Source organism: Linepithema humile, chromosome 1, assembly GCF_040581485.1.
Source record: "Linepithema humile isolate Giens D197 chromosome 1, Lhum_UNIL_v1.0, whole genome shotgun sequence".
NCBI classification, from domain to species: domain Eukaryota; kingdom Metazoa; phylum Arthropoda; class Insecta; order Hymenoptera; family Formicidae; genus Linepithema; species Linepithema humile.
Window position 1 is genome coordinate 42,241,578 of NC_090128.1, and position 23,925 is coordinate 42,265,502.

The 23,925-nt window shown below is 33.2% G+C and overlaps 3 protein-coding genes across 3 annotated transcripts in view; 1 reads left to right on the forward strand and 2 right to left on the reverse strand.

The window, feature by feature from the left end:
- Nucleotides 1-1,118: 1,118 nt before the first annotated feature.
- On the forward strand, nt 1,119-2,828 carry LOC105667529 (THAP domain-containing protein 1-like). Its single transcript, XM_012359366.2, has 5 exons — nt 1,119-1,410; nt 1,532-1,721; nt 1,796-1,993; nt 2,068-2,221; nt 2,501-2,828. Exons 1-5 carry the CDS (start codon nt 1,346-1,348, stop codon nt 2,515-2,517), a joined length of 624 nt encoding a protein of 207 aa, XP_012214789.1. The 5' UTR covers nt 1,119-1,345; the 3' UTR covers nt 2,518-2,828.
- Nucleotides 2,824-23,925, reverse strand: part of LOC105667484 (uncharacterized) — a 32,850-nt gene continuing 11,748 nt past the window's right edge. The window contains exons 2-4 of the mRNA XM_067347548.1: nt 8,852-8,991; nt 8,184-8,469; nt 2,824-7,770 (exon numbers count right to left, since the gene is read on the reverse strand). Of these exons, the coding sequence (XP_067203649.1) occupies nt 7,556-7,770; nt 8,184-8,469; nt 8,852-8,991 (641 nt within the window). The 3' untranslated portion in view covers nt 2,824-7,555. The remainder of the gene's footprint in view (nt 7,771-8,183; nt 8,470-8,851; nt 8,992-23,925) is intronic.
- LOC136997111 (uncharacterized) lies at nt 14,228-16,058 on the reverse strand. Its single transcript, XM_067347422.1, has one exon. It carries the CDS (start codon nt 16,041-16,043, stop codon nt 14,838-14,840), a length of 1,206 nt encoding a protein of 401 aa, XP_067203523.1. The 5' UTR covers nt 16,044-16,058; the 3' UTR covers nt 14,228-14,837.

A 23,925-nucleotide genomic window follows, 5' to 3' on the forward strand; every position in this document is an offset into this window, starting at 1 on the left:
TTTGACGATTTAATTAAAACTTTTGTTAAAATTATAATATATTCCGTAGTTTTCTTATAAATAAAATACAAATAAATAATTATAATTTGTCAAATAAAAAATAGTACTACCGTTACGACTGTATTTACGGCTCCATGGAACACAAGGAGATAAAAACACACGTAACGTTACGGACGAAATACCTAGTAACTTTTGCGGACTTTTGGTGCGGATTACGGATTACGGGCTGTATGTGACGGCACCCTGAGGCCGGCGTCAGGCCGGCGTCACATAGAACCCGTAATCCGTAATCCGCACCGAAAGTCCGCAAAAGTTACTAGGGATTGCGTCCGTAACGTTACGTGTGTTTTATCTCCTTGTGTCCCATGGAGCCGTAATTCCATGAAATTTCCGTAAAAGTTACTAAAAGTTACTAGTTATTACTAGTAATGCTTTTTTTAATTTTATTTATTTAACTAAATTTGACGATTTAATTAAAATTTTTGTTAAAATTATAATATATTCTGTAGTTTTCTTATGAATAAAATACAAATAAACAATTATAATTTGTTAAATAAAAAATAGTAATACCGTTACGTGTGTATTTACGGCTCCATGGGACACAAGGAGAAAAAACACACGTAACGTTACGGACGCAATCCCTAGTAACTTTTGCGGACTTCCGGTGCGGATTACGGATTACGGGTTCTATGTGACGCCGGCCTCACATAGAACCCGTAATCCGTAATCCGCACCGAAAGTCCGCAAAAGTTACTAGGGATTGCGTCCGTAACGTTACGTGTGTTTTATCTCCTTGTGTCCCATGGAGCCGTAATTCCATGAAATTTCCGTAAAAGTTACTAAAAGTTACTAGTTATTACTAGTAATGCTTTTTTTAATTTTATTTATTTAACTAAATTTGACGATTTAATTAAAATGTTTGTTAAAATTATAATATATTCTGTAGTTTTCTTATGAATAAAATACAAATAAACAATTATAATCTGTTAAATAAAAAATAGTAATACCGTTACGTGTGTATTTACGGCTCCATGGGACACAAGGAGAAAAAACACACGTAACGTTACGGACGCAATCCCTAGTAACTTTTGCGGACTTTCGGTGCGGATTACGGATTACGGGTTCTATGTGACGCCGGCCTGATGCTGGCTTCCTCACCGCACTTCCTGGATACACGGTATGGTGGCTCTTTAATTTCTCTTTTTTTTCAAGATAATTCCGATCTCTTTCTCTCTTCTGGTTTGTATATTTATAAGAAAGAATTGGAGAGTACTCTGCGTTCTAATATAATTTTTATAAAAAGTTTGATAAAAGTTAATATAATAGAAAATCTTGTAACTTAAAAATGAGTTGTTATGTTTACGGATGCAAAAGCAATTGGAACCCATATGATGATATATCATTTTTTAAGTAAGTATAAGATAAATTTATTTTTTGTTAATCTAAATGATTTAAATAATATAACAACCTATCTACACCTTGAATAATTTTTAAATGCGGCTTTTAATATATTTTTGTTTTGATTTTTTAGATTTCCATTGAAAGATGAAAATTTATTAAAGAAATGGTTTGAGGTTATACCATACAACAAGAACCGAAAAATTACAAAAAATTCCAGAATATGTAGTCAACATTTTGAAGAATCACAGTATATATATGTTGGAAATAAGCGAGTGTTAAAAGAAGGGGCAATACCTGTATTTCCATTTCTTGACAATGTTGTGAGTAAATTGAAAATAAATAGTATTTTATTTTATAGAAATGTAGTAAGCAGTGTTTTGTTGTTTTTTAACAGGAAACAAATGTAGATGAAGATTCAACTCCAGAATGTGATTTTTTGAAGGATTTTAGTGAGGATAATAATCATCATCAATGTAGTATTCAAGAGCAAGAAATACCTTCAACACATGTATCATTGCTATCTACTACAAGGAAAAAAATACAAGCTACTTCTCAAGTTGATAAAGCTATACAAGTCATTTCTGAAACTAAAGTTTGTAAATTTTTATAAATAATTTTTTTATTTTATTAATATCTATTTACTTATTTAATATTTTCAAATATTAGGATATTGCTACAGAAATGTCACCAGAACGATTACAACCATCTGAAATAGAAGAAAAACTACAACAACAAATAAATCTTCTTGAAAAGAAATTGCGTTGTGAGGAAATGAGATTGTCAAAAATTTATCAACAACTGAAACATTTACAAACAGAAGGTAAATATTTTGATTGAAAAAATTCTTTATAGCTATATTTTTAGGTTTAATTTAGGAATTTTTGAGAATAAAATTAAAAAATTGTATTCTGAGACAATAAAAGAATTTGCATAGACTATTATTGCTCATTGAAGATATATAATCTTTAAAATTGAATCTATTTTATTAAGACATTGTATGAAAAAACAAATTTTGAAAAGATGCAAATTTATGAAAAATGATATGGTTTATGTGAACTTTATCAAAGCTAAATTGGTTTATCTATTATATGATTTTCAGATAAAGAAAAGGGATAATCATAGAAGAAATAAGGAAGAAGGCTTAAACCAAAATAACAAAAATACTAAGAAAGAAGTTAATTAATAATATAATAGATAATTGACAATTTTTATTATTAGATTAATAACTGTAACCGTTGATAAGCCAATCGAGCACCTATGGCATATAAAAAAATTTTTCATATTTTGTAATTGACATTATAATCATTTCATCTTATAGAGGGAAAACTTGACACAATAAAGCTTCAGAGATAATGAAAAGCCTTATCACAAAACATCAATAGCATAAGAAGCATTGTGCAGAATAAAATACAAATATCTATATATCATTCAGAAATCTTTCTTTATTAGGGCAATGTTTCCGTAAAGACATGTAATCCCAAGGAATACAATATAGATACAATTGCGCGTGAGATGATTGGAAGACATACAAGATAATCATCCAAATGTGAACAAAAGGGATAATGGATGATCCGCTTATTTTCATCGAGATGGTCCCGTAATGATGTGCCACTTTTGTTTTACAAAAAATTTAACATTTTTGTCGTACTAAAAAATCTAGAAATCCTCAAACGAGAAATACTCTATCATGATTGATCCGATAAATATGGATCGTTAATGGATATTGAAAGGTATTTTATAACTAACTTCACACAACTAATCCTTGTACATAGGGATATTTAAAAATATCATTTCCATTACTGTGCAATTTTTGTTGCTATCAATTTTTCCTCATAACAATCTAACGTACATTATCAATTATCAATTACTCCGCTCATACATAGTACATTTAAAAAATGACAGGATTTTTTAAAACTTTTATTAACGATCTGTCACGTTGTTCAATTATAGTTCCATAAAAACAAAATTAATTTGTTTTAATTTCTTGTAAAAGTGCTATTTATATTTCTTTTAATAGATTAGTACAAGTATTATAAAAAATTAAAGGAAAATTAATTTTGTTATTTTTCAGACATACTGCAGAAGAAACTGCAATTAAAAGTCAAGCGAGACAGAAGTCGTTAGTAAAGATTAAATAAGTATGATCATTGAAGAAACGAGTAGATTAAATTGATACTTTCCAATGCAAAAAATTAATAAATTAAAAATTTTTTGTATTTTATTCCTAATTATCAATTTTGTCTAATGCAAAGGACAATCAAGAACTTAAAACATATATATTGCATGAAGAATTACAATCACCTTTAGAACAATCAATTTTTCTATAGTTTTTTAATTCAATTTCTGAATGCAAGGAATAGCTTTCCAATCTCACAGAAGTTTTTTTCATTTCTTTTAAATTACTTTTCATTTGTGATCCACTCCAAAGAAATTTGACTTGTGACAAAACTTTTGTGTTTAAATTTTGACCAAGAGTTCCAATATCTAAACTGTTTATTTTTCATTAAAATTAATTTTAAAATGCTTAAAAATACGATAGAAATCGAGAAAGGAGAAGACTTTGTTATTTTTGAAGAAATAAAATGTAAAATTTAGCTTGTGTATTGAATTTATTATAAAACAAACATGAAGCTAAATTAAACTATAAACTGTTCCACGAATGGCCGTGGTTATTTTTAATAAATTAATATTACTAAGAATAATCTAAATTCGAAAATTAGAATAATCAATATCGTCAAACTTTGAAATGTTTTTCTTGAAAAGTTCGTTTTTGTCACAAGCAGAATTTCGTTGAAGTCACATTTACAAAAAAATAATTTGAAATTAAATTGATTGAGGCGAACGATCGCGAAATCTATAATCTTTGTTTCTTTATTTCTTTTCTCGATTGTTAAGAATGAATGTAATAAACATTATTTCATTCGTATTACTTCTGTCTTCCGTACTTATATCGAAATGAACAGTAATCAGACATTCCATTAGTTCTGACAAAAGGTCAAACTCCCCCGATCTAAAATTGTAAACTGTTAGACAAAATTATCTTCGGAGTGTATATATATCACATTGGAGATTACCTATTTACGTGACTATCTATAAATCGATTTCTTGTCGCTGTTGTCAGGGTAAAAGTATACAACTACAGCCCTGTCATCACTTTCTCATATAGTGTGGTTCGCTATGAAGAGGGACACGAAGAACGACGTTAAAAACTTATTTCAATACGATTACTTCATGTTAAAAAAATAATTCTTTGATGTGACAAAATATTCTGCAAATACACTTCATATTTGTTTAACAAAGTCGCTTATAAATTGCTGTCGTTCTTGTCTATACAAAGATGATACCTGAACAGTGTGGCTGCTTCGCAAATCGCAGGAAATAGAATACATACAGTCTTTGAAATTAGCTAGAGAGAATTTACAAAATTGAACGCTGAAAGAATGGCTATAAAAATAAACATCGTGATCTACTTATAGAGAATTGCAATTTCATTATAATAAATTATAATTTCGTATTATTGTTTCACGCAGGTTAAATGCAACGTTACCTCTTAATGTTTAGTTCCTTGGGTGGGGTTTATATGGGTTTATATAAATTAATAATTAGCACCTTTGATGTCTTGGAAACTGAGAATTACAAAAATTATTTTCTAAGGAGAATTGAGAAAAGGGGCCATCATATGATTAATTTTTTTCGTAGAGTTGTTTCGGAAATTTGAAGATCAACTTTATTTCATTAAATTTCAAAAATGACACTTTACTTACAAGATGATAGACTCTTCTCTACAATTCTCTATAGAGAAATTTGTTTTGTAACTTTCATAGTTTCCAAGAAAAGATGCTAATAATTATTAATTTACCTTGTATAATACATGTATATAATATATGATTTGTTGTAATAGGCTTTGTGTATTTTTTTTGTGTATGAGAGTTATGTTGTGTAGACATATGTATATATAGACAGAATGGTCCACGTAAGATATTATATGCTGTTATTTTGGAAATGATTCGAGACAGTGATAAAATTCTTTTTTATATTTTAGGGATCACTGCGATCTTTCAGAAAATGATTACTTTTTCCGTTAGTTCCTTTTTGAATTGTGTTATTATTACTAGAACTTTTTATTACTCATTGGCATCATTTGATCGTATTTAAATATGTCTATGCTATCTATTTGTAATATAACATAATATAGGATTCACTGCAAGAATAGATTAAGCACTGAAAAACAATAATGTAAATTTTTTATTATGAGCTTTGAAATTGTAAGCCTAAAGTGCATTATTGAGAGGCTTTAATTGTTCTTGCTTCAATTTTTCTGTTTACTTGTCAAAGATTGCTGCAAATCTGGAAGGCGATTCAGTACATCACAAGGTAAAATTTAATGAGTTTAATTCTAAAAAGCGAGCGGACTAAACAATAGCATCTATCCATTTATATATATTTGAAAATTGCTCATGAATTTAAAATCCTAAAAATCTTATAGGAACACAAATCTCGCTGTAATTCGGAAAGCAGGCGAAATCAGAGTTGTATATTTATATGCACTTATTTTATTACTTTTGAGTTCTGAATCCATTCTTAAACTCAGCCCACATATTATGTTATATGTTGTATATAAGAATCTATAATATAGTTATATAATTTTATATCTTTAAATGCATTATGCGAGATGTATATAATCTCGGCTAGAATACTTGATTGGATATTGATTACGATATGGTAGAGATATGACAAAGAGTATTATTAAGTCTCGTAAGTTGGGTTATTGTGATCGACTAATAACATGCCCTGCAGTGGTCTGTTGTTTAAAAAAAAAGAACAGTTTTCCATCATTTTTATGCACGAAATCTGAATCTTCAAAATGCATCACATCAGAATATTGAACAAATAAAAAAAAAAAATGTGCCAAAAATAGCGATTTTTGCATTATTGATATTCCGAAAAAAATATCTGGATAACTGATACTAATTTTTCCTTTTCAAATGGATTTTATTTCGTCACATTAAAAAAATTGTTTTAAGTTTATTTATATAGTATTATAATTAAGATCTAAATAGTTATTTTTGGCATATTTTTTTTTATTTTTTCAAAATCCTGATGTAGCACACACTTTTTGAGGCCTGAGTTGCATTTAGCATACAAAAACTGCGAAAAAACCACTCTTCTTTTCTAAACGGGGAAAAAATCTAGTTTTGCAGATCGGTGTAATAACGAAATTCTATTATTATTTTTCATCGGTACCAATTTATAGACTTGGATCGATGTGTATGTATTTGCACACGTAATTAATTCATAGATCATAGGCCGTCATCTACACAAACATTCTTCGAATCCGTGCAAATACGATTCTTCTATCGCAAACTGCTGATTGCGAATTGAATTCAAATAAAACACATGTCAAAAAGTGTTGACATACAATATTTACACGGCATTTAAAAAATATTATACCTTCTCTTCTTTTTACAATAGATAAAATAGATAAGCAAATATTAAATTATCAAGGAACTTCTATGTAGAACATATCCAGTCTACTAGTTCTAGTAACAAGCTATTAATGGGGTTATTTACGTAAAAAAATGTTTAGCCGAATAGGCCCTTTGGTTGTTCTCACTCGTTGAGGGTTTTATAGAAAAGATCTAGCCAGACATTATTCGCTCGAGAACTATGCCTTCAATGCCGTTTTGATTGAATACGTTTGTCACGTAAGACGAGAAGTTGAAGGCACGTCCTCAATCGAGAAAAAGGTGCTATTCTTCTATAGAATAAAAATAAAAAAAAAGCAATCATTATTTATCGAAACCCATCAAGTTTAAATATTATATATAAATATAATCTCACATTTAAATTGATTTATTATTTAAATATAAAATTAAATTTAAGATAAATGTTATACTTTTTACGAGTATAGAAATAAAATATAGGAATGGGTTTCACTTATTCGATAATCAATGAATTATAATTCAATATTATTATCATTCGGTTCACTGAGAAGATCTTTCTTATCAGGAATCAGTATTATCTATTCTTTTTTAAAATCGTATTCAATTAAATGACTTCTTATTGTTTGGCCTTTCTGCAACGTTTACGATATCGCAGTATTCAAAGGCAAGCAAATTTGCGTGGTTTGGCAGACAACTCGTTATGAGATGTTTTAAAAACTCTCGTCGATACCTCGATCCCGCGCCAGATTGAAAACCTCAAAATCGCTATCGAGTGCTTCAGGTATATCAGGTGCCACTAATATTTCCGGCCGTAGCGCTACGCAATCCTTCGGCGAACATTCGACGCGTCCTTCAGAGCCGCAGCTGCATTCGACGCAGTTTCCAGTCGAGTGCGGTAAAGTCTCACCCTGTCGATACTCTCTTCCTATAATTCAAGTCCCATGATATATATACAAATCCCGCATAGAAATCTCAGAGACGTATATACATAGTATGCCAGATATGATTTATTTTAATTTTAAAGCTATTTCTCTGAAAGAATGCTGCATTTTTTGAAAAAAAATTAAGCAAAAATTGTAGAGTTTGAAAGAAACTATAAGAAGTGATATTGATTTATCTTTTGATTGACTCTTTAAAATGACATTGAGATTATCTTAATTTTTTTCTACATTTTTGTAACCAATGTCGAAACTGTCAAGATATGTTATCTTAAACCTCGTTTTGTGAAGAACTTTCTAAAATATTTTGTACTTTATCATATTTTTTGAGATAAAATATGAAATAATAAACAGATTAGAGATGTATTAAAATATTAAGATAATTAAAAGGAATTGATACCCATCACGAGGCAAATTGCCACAGGAGGCATTGTAGTCGACAAAGTGGTGTTAATTTCTACGTGTTCTTGTTGGCCGACCGACAATTTAGAATCTCTGGAAGCTTCGAAGCCGTTCGCAATATTTATACTCATTTCTAGGGATGAAGTATAATTGCTCTTCATCGTAGTCGATTGTAGGGAAGACATATCAAGCGATGAAGCGGTACTCGAATTATAATCCTGCCACCAGCAGTAAACTTCGCCGGCAACGCACATGCAATGCGAATTCGAGTCGTAAGATGATATCTAAAAAAAAAAAAAAAAAAAAAAAATAATGCGTGTCGAAAAATTCCTCCAAGCTGATTTAGTATGTTTGATTTTGAACGAATATAATTAAAGCATAAGGTACATAAAAAAGTTTTCTTTAAGTAAAAGCATTTAATGCTATATTTATAATCGTGCATTTAAATTTTACGAAAACGTCATATTTTTAATAAATCCTTATTTTTTATTATATATATATTTTTTATTAAATAATTAATTAATTACACAATTAATATTTCTGATCAATAATTAAGATTTAAAAATAATGGTTTCTTTGTTTTGTCCTTTGATTATATGCTGTAGCAAAAATTCTAGAAACGAATCTTCCTTCTTGGGATTGCTAATATATTTTATTGATCCTTACCGTTTGGCTGTGAGAATAAGCATTTCCATCTACGATGCACTTTTTGAGAAACGGCTCCTCCGTCGAAACATCGCCATCATTATCGTCGAGAAGTGTGCTATCTTCATCCGAAAGAACTTGATTTTTCGCTTTCGTCGGTGCTGCAATCAGAAATGGAAAGATCAATGGCTGAAAAATTAATCAAGAGTCTCGATCTCGAGTATTTCTCAGAAATGAGAAAACGATGATGGATTACTTTTAATCTGTAATGTGCCAATTAAGTCGTGTCGTCGTGGATTCTGCATCACGACGATATTTCCGCGCATTTCGCAGTAAAAATAAAAAATTTGCAATCTAAAAATATAGAAAATGAAATATTGAAAAGATTTCCAACTTTTAAACATGTTAAACTTTTAACAACAGTAATATGTTTCCACATAACTAATAAAAAAAAAGGAAAACAAATTTTTCGATATCTCTTGCGAAAAACATAATTAAATGTTAATACTTGACCCAAATATACTGTATATATGTATTGATAATCAATAATGTAGAATATAATACTGCACTAGCAGTTTCGCAGAATCGCTATATGATGAAAATGCCTGCTTAAAAGCTATCGTGGAAGCGTGCCAAATTTTGAACGTATTTCATTTCTTGCGAACAAACAAGTCGGCGGCAGTTATCGCGCGATCTTAACTCAGAAAGATCAATTTCACAAGTCCACTTGAAAAGACTATAATCCATTGTTTTAAAGTGAAATTAGTAAAGTTTTCAAACTCTTAATGAAGTTAAACACGATAATGTTATCAAGTGACGCATAAAATTCTTTCGACAAGATTCTCAGCGTTTTCATTTTAGCTTTTATAAGAATGATTAATATATAAATATATTTGCAAAATCTTTTTTTTATTAAATAACACACTTACTGAGCCGCGGCTTCATTGCTGAGAATAAATGACATTATTACAACAATACGTGCGATTGTGTGTCAATCACAGATATCGAGCATCCGTCACCGTCCATGACATATCTGTCAATCTCATCAACGTCTGTCGCACAGCAGGTATATGAACGCGTTTTATTATTGTGATTACCTGATGGTTACAATATATGAAATGGTCCTGGTAATGAAATGGTTACTGGTAATAATGGTCCGTTACTGATAATACAATAATTTTATATGAGATAAAATAATAACTCGAAGTACCGAAGAAAATTTTGTTACACGAGAGGCTTCGTTTTTTGGAGAAAATTGATTGAGAAATTAAAGAAATTAATAATATTTTTATCATTAACATTTTAACTTTTGACTGATAAGTTTCAATTCATTCCATCTCGTTCCTTCTGGATAGATGTTTGCTTGTAACATGTCTTTATCACAATATTAACATTTTATTTTAATAATCCGAACAATATATCTGCGAAATAGATTTGAAAAATACCATCCACATCTTTTTAGTTTTATAATTACTGCGTGTGATTCTTTTGTTAATATTGTACACTGAGGAAGGCCTGATGTCAGGCAGAAACGTTTGTAATTACTTTTAAATGAGAATACAGTAACTTTTGCACGAAGAACTTGCATTGTGGCTATTTACGCTCCTTTTAATTTTTATTTGATTTTGTTAATCACTTGAGCCTTTCACATCATTTATTTTAATATTAGGTCCTTGAATAAGTTCTCGCTGTTTCTTAAAAGATGGCGTAGCGGCACTCTGTGCATGGAATTTCTTACGGAAACGCATCAGCTAAGTAGTACTATATGTAACCTCAAATTCTAGTAGATACAGTTTACCACAGTGTCAACCACGCGTGTTTAATTACCTATTGCGAAAATGTCTACTTTTGTGCCAAATAAAGTGTTTTTGCGGGGAATTTTATTGCACTGCTTTATTCAAAAGAAATCTGCAGCTGAAGCACACAGAATTCTTGTTGAAACATATGGTGACAATGCTCTGTCGAATACGACATGCAGAGACTGGTTTAGGCGCTTTAAAAATAATGACTTTGACCTTGAAGATAAAGAACGTTCTGGAGCACCGACAAAGTTTGAAGACGAAGAATTGGAGGCATTGCTTGATCTAGATCCATGTCAGACGCTAGTAGAGCTCGGGAAAACATTGCAAGTAGATGCGTCAACAGTTTCAAAACGTTTAAAAGCGTTAGGAATGATCCAAAAGCAAGGACATTGGGTGCCGTATGAGTTGAAGCCGAGAGACGTTGAACGACGTTTTCTCATGTGTGAATTGCTGCTTCAACGGCATAAAAGAAAAGGTTTTCTGCACCGTATCATCACTGGAAATGAAAAGTGGATACACTACGATAATCCTAAGCGTAGAAAATCGTGGGGTAAGCCCGGCCATGCATCAACATCGTCGGCAAAGCCGAATATCCATGGTTCGAAACTTCTGCTCTGCATTTGGTGGGATCAGCAGGGCGTAATTTATTATGAGCTGCTTAAACCTAATGAAACTATCACGGGAGCTCGCTATCGACTTCAGATAATGCGTTTGAGTCGAGCTCTAAAAGAAAAGCGGCCACTATACGGGCAGAGACACGACAAAGTCATTTTGTTACATGACAATGCTCGGCCACATGTGGCAAAACCAGTCAAAACTTACCTGGAAACGCTTCAATGGGAAGTTCTACCTCACCCGCCGTATTCACCGGACATAGCCCCCTCGGATTACCACTTGTTTCGGTCGATGGCGCATGGTTTGAGCGAGCAGCGCTTCTATTCTTTCGAAGAAACCGAAAAATGGGTCGATTCATGGATTGCGTCAAAAGATGAATCGTTTTTTCGACGGGGGATTCAATTACTGCCAGAAAGATGGGAGAAAGTGGTCTCTAATGATGGACAATACTTTGAGTAAAGTTATTGTAAGCCTTATATTTTAAAATAAATTAAAAATATAATATTGGCTCAAATTATTCAAATAAATTATTAACAACAAGCTACAGAGCCCAAGCTGGATTTTCGTGCTTAATTTATTAATATATTATAACAAAAGTTTAGGTCAATCTAGACGTTTCGACCATCTGGTTGTGGTCATCTTCAGTAGTTAGTTATTATAAAATTCGGAACATATTAATAAACAATCGTTACTTATAAAACTAATTCGGATATTACAATCTTCTTATATTCGTTACATTTAAAAATTGTTTAGAAGGACAACACATCTTGAAAGTCATGCCTCTTCTAATAACACCAATCTTAAGATCATCAGGAAGGAAATCATGTTTTACATTAAACATACACGATGTCCTTTTTAAGATTTGAATTGTGGTTGATTGCAATTATTCTAAAACCAGCATGAACCAATGTCTACTTTTATCTTTATATTACTTGTTATTTATTAAAATTACTAAAAATATTCTTACCTCAATGCATAGCAGTACCGTCATGTTGTGTTTTCGTGTAAACTTTCTTATTTTAAAAAACTAAGAACCAAAACTATTCGGTGTAACGAGTCAGTTTGCTAAAAATGATATTGGAGGTCCGTGTCGTTTGAGTGGACATGGCAAACTAGTTGAATATAATAGAGGATATATTAGAGAACTCGTATGTGAAGGAGATTCGTGGTGGGAGAGTGAGTGATCTTTAAGCAGTAAACAAATTGAGAACTGGCAAATACAAGTTTGGCAGTAACTCAGTATCGTTCTGCTTATTGAGACTCGTTTTTTGCCGTTTTATGTGCAACATCTCGGAAATAAGCCTTTTGCTATAAGACATTTCCTTGTCTAATATTTCTACATTCTCCCAATCCATTTCATGGTTTTTTTCTAATCTATGACAAGAAATGACAGAAGGGGATCCCGTTCTTTTATTTATATCCGACTTGTGTTCTTTAATTCTAGTTTTCAATTTTCTCTTTGTTTGTCCCACATAACTAACCTCGCAATCATGACACGTTACCTTATATACTACATCACATTGGCTCATGGATTCAATAATGTCTTTCCCTGTTTTTATAAACCTATTAAGTTTATTGTTACACGAAAAGGCTAAATGATGATTGTATTTTTTCATGTTCCGTGTGAATTTATCAAAAGTTTCTTTTATATATGGTATCGTAAAATAACCCGTTTTATCATTGCTATTTTTGTTTTTATTACTACAATTATTGCTAAATTTTTTAAGTCTTTCGTTAATACTATTAAAAATTAATTCCAATGGATAGCCGTTAATTAAAAGTAGGGAAATCATTTCCTCGATGTTCTTGTGCCAATATTGTGGGTGTGTTAACTTTACAACTCTGTCAAATAAGCCGTAATATCGTAATATCGTAAAGCCGTAATATTGTAATATCCGAATTAGTTTTATAAGTAACGATTGTTTATTAATATGTTCCGAATTTTATAATAACTAACTACTGAAGATGACCACAACCAGATGGTCGAAACGTCTAGATTGACCTAAACTTTTGTTATAATATATTAATAAATTAAGCACGAAAATCCAGCTTGGGCTCTGTAGCTTGTTGTTAATAATTTACTTATATTTTAAATTAATGTTTTTTTTTAACAAAAAAAACAGCGAGAACTTATTCAAGGTCCTAATAATATTTTTATCTCTCTTTTAATGCTATATCATACTTTACTTGCTTCAATAGTAGCTTTCAAAATAGATATATAAAGATTTAATATCCTGTGCATTGTGAAGAAAGAAAAGTCATCTCGTATTTTATTCTTCAACAACTTAACAGATCCGTCAATCTTGTCAATATCTGCCAGAGCACAGTAGCTCTTTTATATTATTATAAATTGTTTCGTTAAAAGTTATATTTTCTTTCCATTTATGTTAATCATTGTCGTGATGCATTTGATGACGTATGATACAAAAAAATCGTTGTAAATTATATAAACATTTTATTTTTGCATTAAATGACTCACTTTGATTGTATACGCAAATATATATCGATACATACGTATACCACAGAGTGGTCAATATATTGAGAGACCTTGTTTGTTTCAATGTATCATATAGCGTTTTCGATTATACAGGATTTGAACGACCCAGGGTTGGTTAATGACGTCATTGCAACCTCTCCACCAATGAAAGACTTGCATTTATAGTAAAATAGTGATTGATCAACCCTGGGTCGTTCAAATCCTGTATAATCGAAAACGCTAATAGAATCGTTTCTAGTTTAATTGACCACGATTGGTTTACCGAAATACCGTAAGCTTTCCGTATTCATGCTATTGTTACGTCTGGTCACTAGACGTGTGTAGAGAATTCTGTAATATCGACTATTAGCGCAAAATATGAAATGTCTCCTTATTTTTTAGTCACCCTGCATTCACCGGGTTTACTAGGGATACAGGAGGTAACAATCTATCGTATGAAAAGGATATGAATAAAATTAAATAATATAGATTAAATTAGCTTACCTAATTTTAATTAGGAACAAAGCCTTATAGATACGTCTTAATAATGCAGATATTACACTGCTAAATATAAACCAAATAACTCAGTGTTTTCAACTGAACAATGCAGAAAAAAATAGTATGTAGAACTTAATATGACCTAACAGTGAGTCTGCTGGAAGAGAACTGTCTCACGAACAATGATGTACGTTGGTCCTCTTGTGGTGGGGAGTAGGCCCTCGAGAGTATCGCATAGATTTTTAATCGTCACATCAGCTTCTTGATACGTTGGAATATCGTTTGGCTGGAAGTTGATATGCAGCTCGTTTTCGTTTATAGAAGATAGCCGACGGATAAGATGGGTGTCTGGTAACCTTTGCTTATTTTATTCTTATCTCTTCACTTATTTGTTCAATGCATTGTTCAATTATGCAGTATTCTTATAGCTATAGTATAATTAATATTTTTATAACTAATAATACAGTTAACACTAATCATAACTTCAATCTTGCTCTTTGGATGAATTTTAGATGGACTTGTACAGATCTCTTTTATAATGTTCTGTTTTTTGAATTTTACCATTGTCGGGACATCACACCACCCCCCTTAAGTAACAAATACCGATAGTACTTTACTAAGGGATTTGTTCACTTCCATCTAATTTAGCCCGTAAATCTCGAAACGAATAGACTATGGGTACGGCTTGTGTAAGTTGTGCGTGTGTTTCTGTTGGTTGTGCATTTATTATCGTTGGCGTATTGTGTGTGGTTTCATTCGCAGCGCTCTCGTTTACATGTGTTTCTTGCTTTGGTTCTGATTGGTTCTGTTTTTTGTTAGCGAGATATAATAACAAGTGTGTGAAAGAGCTCCAAATAGCTGCTAGTAAATGCAGACTACATCCGTATGCTGCATGTAGTGCATAACCATGAATTAGAGTATCGAATATTATTTTGATTAACCTGATTATTATAAATATTCCAAATATTCCGGCCGTTGCAGCGCCAAAAGTAGTAAATCCGTTCCATATTTTTGACAAAGTATTATTGTAAATTTTATTCAAGGAATTTTCATCTAACAAATTTTGTAAAGAAACGGTATCGGAAGGGATTGATTGTCCTGTAAAGCCTCGAGCGATGGTATGTAAAACAGCGCTTTTTTCAGCGGGGAACATAATATGATCTCTTAATTCTTCTAAGTCTTGTTGAGAATAAATACCGCTAGTAGCCAAAGATTTGGGTGCCAAGTATTTCCAAGAGAGTTTTGTTAATGGTTTAATTTTTTGTGGCGGTGTTGTCATAGCAGGTGTTGGGTTTAGCTGTATCCAGTTTTCGTCAATATTGTAAAGTATTGGAAGAAGGGAGTTGCAGTCTCTAAGTGTATGATGTTTAGTAATGATTCGTGATTTTGGAGTCATGTATAATGAAATGTTTTTAAAAGTGATCGGTAGTTCTGTATGACAAGTGTTTGATTTTCGGACAGTTACTTCAATAGGTATACATTTAATTACATGGATCGCCTCTCCAGCTGTGACTGCCATATAGCCAGGCATCTTCATAAGCCTGAATGCAAACTCATCAGGTAATATTGTTGCTAAAGATAAGGTATTTTGAATTACCTGTTTCTCCAGTTCACATTTTTGCAATATTATGTCCTGGTAAAGAGAGGTTATCTGATTTTTGATATGCCTCTCCACATACACAAATTTTGAGTTTACATAGGTGAACATGTCCAAATTTGTTACGGCAGTCTTTGACATTGTCTTAGGGCGGTATTCATAGTCCGTTCTTATATTTAAAATCGTCTTAAGCACGGACTTATATTCGCTCTCTTCGTCACACATAGATTGTGTCTGACGAAGAGAGCGAATATAAGTTCGTGCTTAAGACGATCTTGAATATAAGAACGGACTATGAATACCGCCCTTAAAGATGTTTCCTTTCTCAGTCTCGAAGATGAACAGTTTGGGATGTTCTGTTCCAAGTAATGTGTATCCGCAAGTAGTATGTTTACGTGTTTGTGTAAGAGCAAAAGTCGTGTCTTGTGTCTCTAAAGTGAATATAATAGTGTGTTGTGCGCCTAACAACCCTTGAAACTTGGTAGCAGTCCCTTCAAATAAAACATCATATGCTTCAAACCCGCAAGCTGTTATTGGCATGCTTTGCCAAAACGTATATCCATCATCCGAGTCTACACAGGTTTCTTCGCTCAAATCGCAAATTGTGCCAGATTTTAGTATTATTTTTCCTGCGTTTAGTTTTACTGATACATAAGCGGTTTTTAACAATATTTTTACTGTGGCTTGAACTATTACATCATCCCAGGTACCGTAATAGTCTGAGTATTGAACGCCCTTACAAGTTCCGTCTACTTTTATCTTTCCTGCGATAGTGACACTACGATAGTAAGTATTATTAGGTTTTAATCCGTCTATAATATCTGATTCTCCTATCCTGAGAAGCCCTTCCCTATGCATTTGAACGCATCTACTGCGTGATGTTTCTTGTAAGTAACTGGCGTATCCATTATGCACAGCTGCAATATGAGAGTGCATGCCGCAGTGGTATATGGTTCGCATGATCTCAACTTTACATTGTATAACTTCGGTGTGTGTGTAGCTGGCTAATTGTAGTAATTGTATATATGAAGTCGTAGTTATCGGTGTGTTTATATTCAAATCGCATTCACCTGATCTTAGTAAAGAAATTGTGGTTACGTTGAGGTAGGTTCCTCCGCAATCGTATGCAATAATGGCATTCGTACCAGAGAGCAAGGTTGAAGTCAGTAGGATGGCGAAACTTGCCTGTGAGTAAAATATTTTAATTAATACAATGAATTGGTAACAATTAATAATTAATGATTTTAAATGGTTAACTAATGATATCATTATAACGCGTTTCTATATTCTTATTATACGTAGATCCGAGAATCTGGGCTGTGTTTACAACTTAAGTCATGATTAATTATCACTTTCCTTCATCCCGGTTCAATTGTATGCGCAGATTTGGATAACTTTAGTTTATTAACATGTACCACGCGATGTTTTCCTTTAAAGTTAATTCTTACATTGTTCATAGATAACATTTCAATGATCTCGTAGGGTCCCGAATATTGATCAGAAAATTTGCCCTTCATGGGTTTTTTTAATAAATAAACCTTATCATTAATCTTGAATTTTTGGACATTTACTTTTTGATCGTAATATTTTTTACTTTTTTCTTTTGATTTTATTAGATTTCCTCTGGCTATTTCTTGAGATGATTTTAAAGTATTAAAAAGATTGATCAAGTAATCTTGATAAGGTAATTCCATATATTCTTCTAAAATAGTGGTAGAGGAAGGTACCCTAGGGATATGTCCAAAGACCAAAGCGTATGGTGTATAGTTAGTTCCTTCATGCACAGAGGTGTTATAAGCAAACATAGCTGTCATTAAATGTTCGTCCCATTCATTATTATTGTTAGTATACATTTTTAAGTATTCTGTTAACACGTGGTGTGATTTTTCGATCGAACCATTCGACTGAGGATGGTAAGCGGTGGTACGGCACTGTCTAATTTTGAAATGTGAAGCGATTGCTTTCATTAAAGAAGTAAAAAAGGTAGGAGCCTGATCGGTTAATAATGCTCGCGGGGCCCCATAGATGCAAATAAAATTTTTTACAAATGCTTCAGCTATTGAAATGGAATCTGCCCTCATCAAGGGTGAGGCTACTGAATATTTTGTTAAAAGATCCTGTATGGTTAGTATGTATGAATTATTATTTTGTGTAGTAGGCAAAGGACCCATAATATCCATTGAAATCTTATCGAATGCGGCTCCCGGAGTGTCGGTTATCAACATGGGCTGTTTAGTCTTAACTCTGGTTAATTTTTTGATTTGGCAATTTCGGCAATTTTGAATATAGGTTTGTATGTCCTGTTTCATTGTAGGCCAATAAAAATTCTGACGGAGTCTATTATAAGTTTTATTCACGCCTTTATGTCCTCCTACTTTGGTTGTATGTTTCTCATATATTAAATTTTCCCTCTCGTTTATCTCAGGAAAACGTATCAAGGATTTGCAGATTGTTAATGTTATTGGCTGATCGAGTAAAAATCTTTTTAAATTTCTATACACAAAAACCCATGGTATGTTGTCATAAAAGTCTGTTTGTGCTATACTAACAGAGGTTATTTGTAGTTCTTGAATTACGTCAGTTAAAGATCTCATGCAATTTATTATTTCGTCACGTTCAATTTGGATGTGTTTATTTGCTTTGACCGCGAGGGCTACTAAAATTTTGTTACCTATGTCGGTTACGCGGGCTCTCCCGATAGATAGATTACTATATTGCGGAAGTTTATTTGTGCTTTTTGATAGTCTTTAGAACCCTTATCGAAAGGTGTACCGTCTAAATTTACAAAAATGATATGATTATCTTTCTGCATTAACAAAGAGTCGCGAGTCTCTCTTATCCTTAAAAGTTGTTCATCGTCATCATTATCAACAGAGTCGGGTTCCGTACTTGTCGATTGCTCATCATCCGAGTTCATTTCAATGTCTGAGTGTGGAAGATCAGAAGGGAACGACGGGAGTTCGTTAATGGTTATTGGATATATCGGTAAGGCATTTTCCATTGGATTTTCTATAGCTAAAGAAGCTAAAGAAGATGTTTGGTTAGTAATTGGTAATAGAGCAGTATTATCGTATTTAGAAGCTATAGGAGGCCTAGAAGATTGTATAGCAGTTTGATGAAAAGAAAGCGATTCATTTAAAGGAAATATCATAGCATTTGGCGGGTTTCTGGATAAAGCATCAGCGACAGTATTAGTTTTCCCTTTTTTATAATTTATCTCAAACTCATACTCGGATAGTTTTAATCTCCATTTCCATAGCCGAGAGCTTGGGTCCTTTATGGAATGCAGCCAAACCAAAGGTTTGTGGTCCGTTAGGATTGTAAAATGCCGTCCGTATAAATAGTCCCTGAATTAGGTTACACAATAGACAATTGCAAGGCACTCCTTCTCTATGGGCTTGTTCGTTTTAGCTACACTGGGGCTGCTCTGGGTCTGCTCTACACAGGATAATACAGGACAGATAAATAGTTTGTCCTGTATTATCTTGTTTAGAGCAGACCCAGAGCTGCCCCAGTGCAGTTAAAACGAACAAGCCCTATAGTCGAGTAATTCCTCTCCGCGCTGTTTAAGATTCTGGAAATGTATGTTATCGGCAGATCTTTTCCAATGGATCCTTGACTTAACACACCACCAATAGCATATCCACAAGCATCTACTGTGAGGATAAAAGATTTGTTAAAATTTGGGTATTGGAGAATAGGTTCTTTACAAAGTTCGTCTCGTAAGATAGTGAAAGCCTTTTCCTGTAAGGGAGTCCATGTAAAAGGTATATCTTTTTTTAATAAATCGGTTAAAGGTTTGGCAAGTTTCGAGAAATCTTTAATAAACCTACGGTAGTACCCAGCTAGGCCCAAGAACTGTTTTATATTTTTCTGATTTTTTGGTATAGGAAAGTTTTTTACTGCTATGATTTTGTCTGGATCTGGTTTAACCCCCATTGAACTGATCACATGGCCTAAATATACAACTTCGTGTCTCAAAAATTGGCATTTCTCGGGTTGAAGCTGTAAGTTAGCTTCTCTTAGTCTTTGCATTAATTTTTCAATTTTTATTCTATGTTCCTCCAAGGATCTGGCATACACAACAATATCGTCTAGATAGACAAATACTTCGTTTCCTTGTAAACCCACCAGCACACTGTCCATAAGTCTTTGGAACGTGGCTGGTGCGTTTTTTAGACCGAATGGCATTCTTAAATATTCGTAATGCCCATACGGGGTGGAAAACGCTGTCTTAGCTCTGTCATTCGGATTCATTGGAATTTGATGAAAGCCCTGTGCTAGATCAAATATGGAAAAATATTTAGCACTTCCTAACTGATCCAAGATCTCTACTATATTTGGAAGGGGGTATGCATCCCCGATAGTTTTTTCATTTAACTTCCTAAAGTCAATTACCATTCTCTATTTTTTTTTTTTCTCCGATCGATTTCTTAGGCACAATCCAAAGAGGTGCATTATATGGGGAAGAGGAAGGTTGAATAACGTTATCTTTCAGTAATTTTTTCACTTGTTTATCTATTTCTTCTTTATGGACTGGCGGGTATCTATATTGTTTAACATGAATAGGAATGTCGTCAATGGTAGGAATGGAATGACTGGTGACATTAGAAAATTTTAATTTATCTCCTGGTAAGAAAAAGCAGTCTATATTCTTTTCTAATGTTGTTTCTACATGTCTCCTCTCTTCTTCATTTAAATGACTCAAGTTTGTTAGATTTTTTAATTTATTATAACGGTGTTCAATTGCTGGAATTGTATCTTCAATGTTTGATTTATTGAAATAGCAAAGCGCAGTGGAATTAGTAGGCTTAGTGAGGTCACTTAATTCAGTGAATTCAGAGAAATCAGTGGAGTTAGTAGAATTGACACAGTCAATTAAATTGGTAGAATAGTAATCTATCAAGTGCATGGGCTTCAGTATTATTGTGTAGTCACGCTCAGTGACGTTATATACTTTTAAATACCCTTTGCCTTGTGAATTAGTAACAAGTGCCTCACCAAGATATAATCCTTTAACGGGTTCACAACGCGGTACGTATCCTTCCGTTCTTTCAGGATTAGTAATATTAAAAGAGACTGGTAACACAGTTCGGGCTGGTACTATTATTTTCTCTTCGTTATAAAATGGAATTGACATGTTTCCAATAATCAAACTTTCTTTATCGTAATTTAGGATAGCATTATTATTTTTTAAAAATTCAGAGCCAAGAATTCCATCGCTCGGGATGGGTACTTCATCCTGCACTACGTGAAACTTTGTTATCTTACTGCAAAAATTACGGCTCCCTGTGTTTCAACAGGAACCTTAGTAATGCCTCTTAAAATTAATCTATCATCTAAATCTATGGGAGTGTTTCTTAAGATTTTAGACTTAATCATATTTATGGCAGAACCTGAATCAATCATAAATTTGCAATATCCTTGTAAATTTTTACAAATTAGTATTATTTTTGGCAAAAAAGTGGCTGCCTCCGGGTTTGCCACCATTATTGTTGCATCCGGAATAAATTTTGAGACCTGATTATTTGCGTCAGAATTATTCATCCTTCGTTTATTATTGGTTCTGCCTGTACACTTATCGGATGCGCTGTAACATGAGCCGTATCCCGGGCCGCGCTCGCTATCGGGCGGCTTTCTAAGTTTTCCGGATTCTGTACAGAGTTTCGGTATGCTAGCTTTTTGCAGTTCGATACGTTATGCCCCGGAAATTTACAGTATCGACACACATCAGGAGAATTTGGACCTGGTACACCCGGAATTAGTGGTCTAATCCAAGGGCGCGGAATCAGTGTGTTAGGATTTTTCAAAATTGACTTTGATGGTTTAGCGTGCGGTGATTCTACACTTTGTATGTCAGAGCGTAGTAAAGGAGCAGTTTTCTGCGAAGATTGACGTTCGCGTAATTTTTCTACTTCTAAATTATTTGAAATTTTGACGGCCCACTCAATGGCTACATCTAAATCGGTTATTTGCCGGTGTTCCATACGAGTTATTATATTAGACGGCAATCCATTAATAAAAGCTTCTAATACTTCTCCATCTATTTCTTCTATGAAAGTACGGCTTATGCTTTTTCCCTGACGTCTATTTCCATCCAATATAGCAAATTTCAAATCTTTTACTCTCCCCGCATATTTAAGAATTGTTTCAGCCGGCAATTTGTAAGTATTAGCAAGTTCACCTCGATATTGTGCAATTGACTTATTCGGTGCAAAAATAGCTTTTAGTTTGTCTAATAAATCGACAACACGCGTATACATATTTCCTTCAACAACTTGGTACGCATCACCCTCTAATTTATTAATAATAAACTGTACTAACTGAGGCTCCTGTACAGAGAATAATAGATCACGAGCACGTTCACAAGCACGGGCAAATTGAAATACCGAAATTTTATAACCGTCATACGCAGGGATATTGGAAGCTACATCCTTTAATTTTAAAATCGGAAATGATGCTGGCACTTCGTCCTGCGCCGGCATGCTTTGATATTCTTCGTAGGCCGATGCGACTCTTGAAGTTTCGTTCACGCGTTGTTCTAACATATTAATTTGTTCCGGCAATTTTTGTAACTGAGAGAGTTCACTTTGTATTTTAGAAAGCACTTGCATAAGTGAATTCGCGTCAATAGCTTCAGTTGCGCGTTTTTCTATTTCCTCGCGTTCGCGTAGCAAAGCTTGATGCTGTGCGCGTAATTGTTTTTCACGTTCATCGAGATGTTTTTGCCTAATGTCTATTTCGGCGTCGGTCGACACCGGTCCCTGCGAGCGAGTACCGTGCGACATTTTAAATTCACAAATCACGACACAGTGGAATATAGTACTTACACTGAAATATTATTATTAAACAAAATTATTGAACGATAGATCATTATCAAATCCCACCGCTGCCACCAATTTTTATGTTACGTCTGGTCACTAGACGTGTGTAGAGAATTCTGTAATATCGACTATTAGCGCGAAATATGAAATATCCTTATTTTTTAGTCACCCTGCATTCACCGGGTTTACTAGGGATACAGGAGGTAACAATCTATCGTATGAAAAGGATATGAATAAAATTAAATAATATAGATTAAATTAGCTTACCTAATTTTAATTAGGAACAAAGCCTTATAGATACGTCTTAATAATGCAGATATTACACTGCTAAATATAAACCAAATAACCCAGTGTTTTCAACTGAACAATGCAGAAAAAAATAGTATGTAGAACTTAATATGACCTAACAGTGAGTCTGCTGGAAGAGAACTGTCTCACGAGCAATGATGTACGTTGGTCCTCTTGTGGTGGGGAGTAGGCCCTCGAGAGTATCGCATAGATTTTTAATCGTCACATCGGCTTCTTGATACGTTGGAATATCGTTTGGCTGGAAGTTGATATGCAGCTCGTTTTCGTTTATAGAAGATAGCCGACGGATAAGATGGGTGTCTGGTAACCTTTGCTTATTTTATTCTTATCTCTTCACTTATTTGTTCAATGCATTGTTCAATTATGCAGTATTCTTATAGCTATAGTATAATTAATATTTTTATAACTGTGGTGTAGCATAAGGATTCATCGCCGTATACGTCCCTTGCGCGCATCCACTCACTTATTAAAAACGATAATACGAGGATCAAAGAGATCCGCTGATTTAACACGAGCTAGTTGTTTGTCTGAGCGGCACTATTTATATTTTTATGTTATTCCACCGTCTATGATTCTATTGGTTGCGGTGTAGATCTAGCAACTTACAACTGCCAATCAGAAGAGGATATTGTCCCCAATCGTGACATAAAAATCCTATCACGCTATATATATATGAGGTCGAACGAACACGTTCAGTTATTATTCTGTTCTAAGCTCTCAGCTAGCTCGTATCAGTACACAAAGTCATATATATCAGTAATAATAAATATTTTATTATACGAAAGCACAGTGAAGAATTATTTGAATTATTCTTACTGCTACAAAACATTGGTGCCTCCTGTGAGGTACGCCTCACTCAAGCGTTAATTACCAGTGAATCGATCAAGGAAAGATTGACGGTGACAACATTCACATACACCAGGGTGACCGATTCATCTGGACGAAACTAAATTCAGCCGTTAACGGAAGATAAG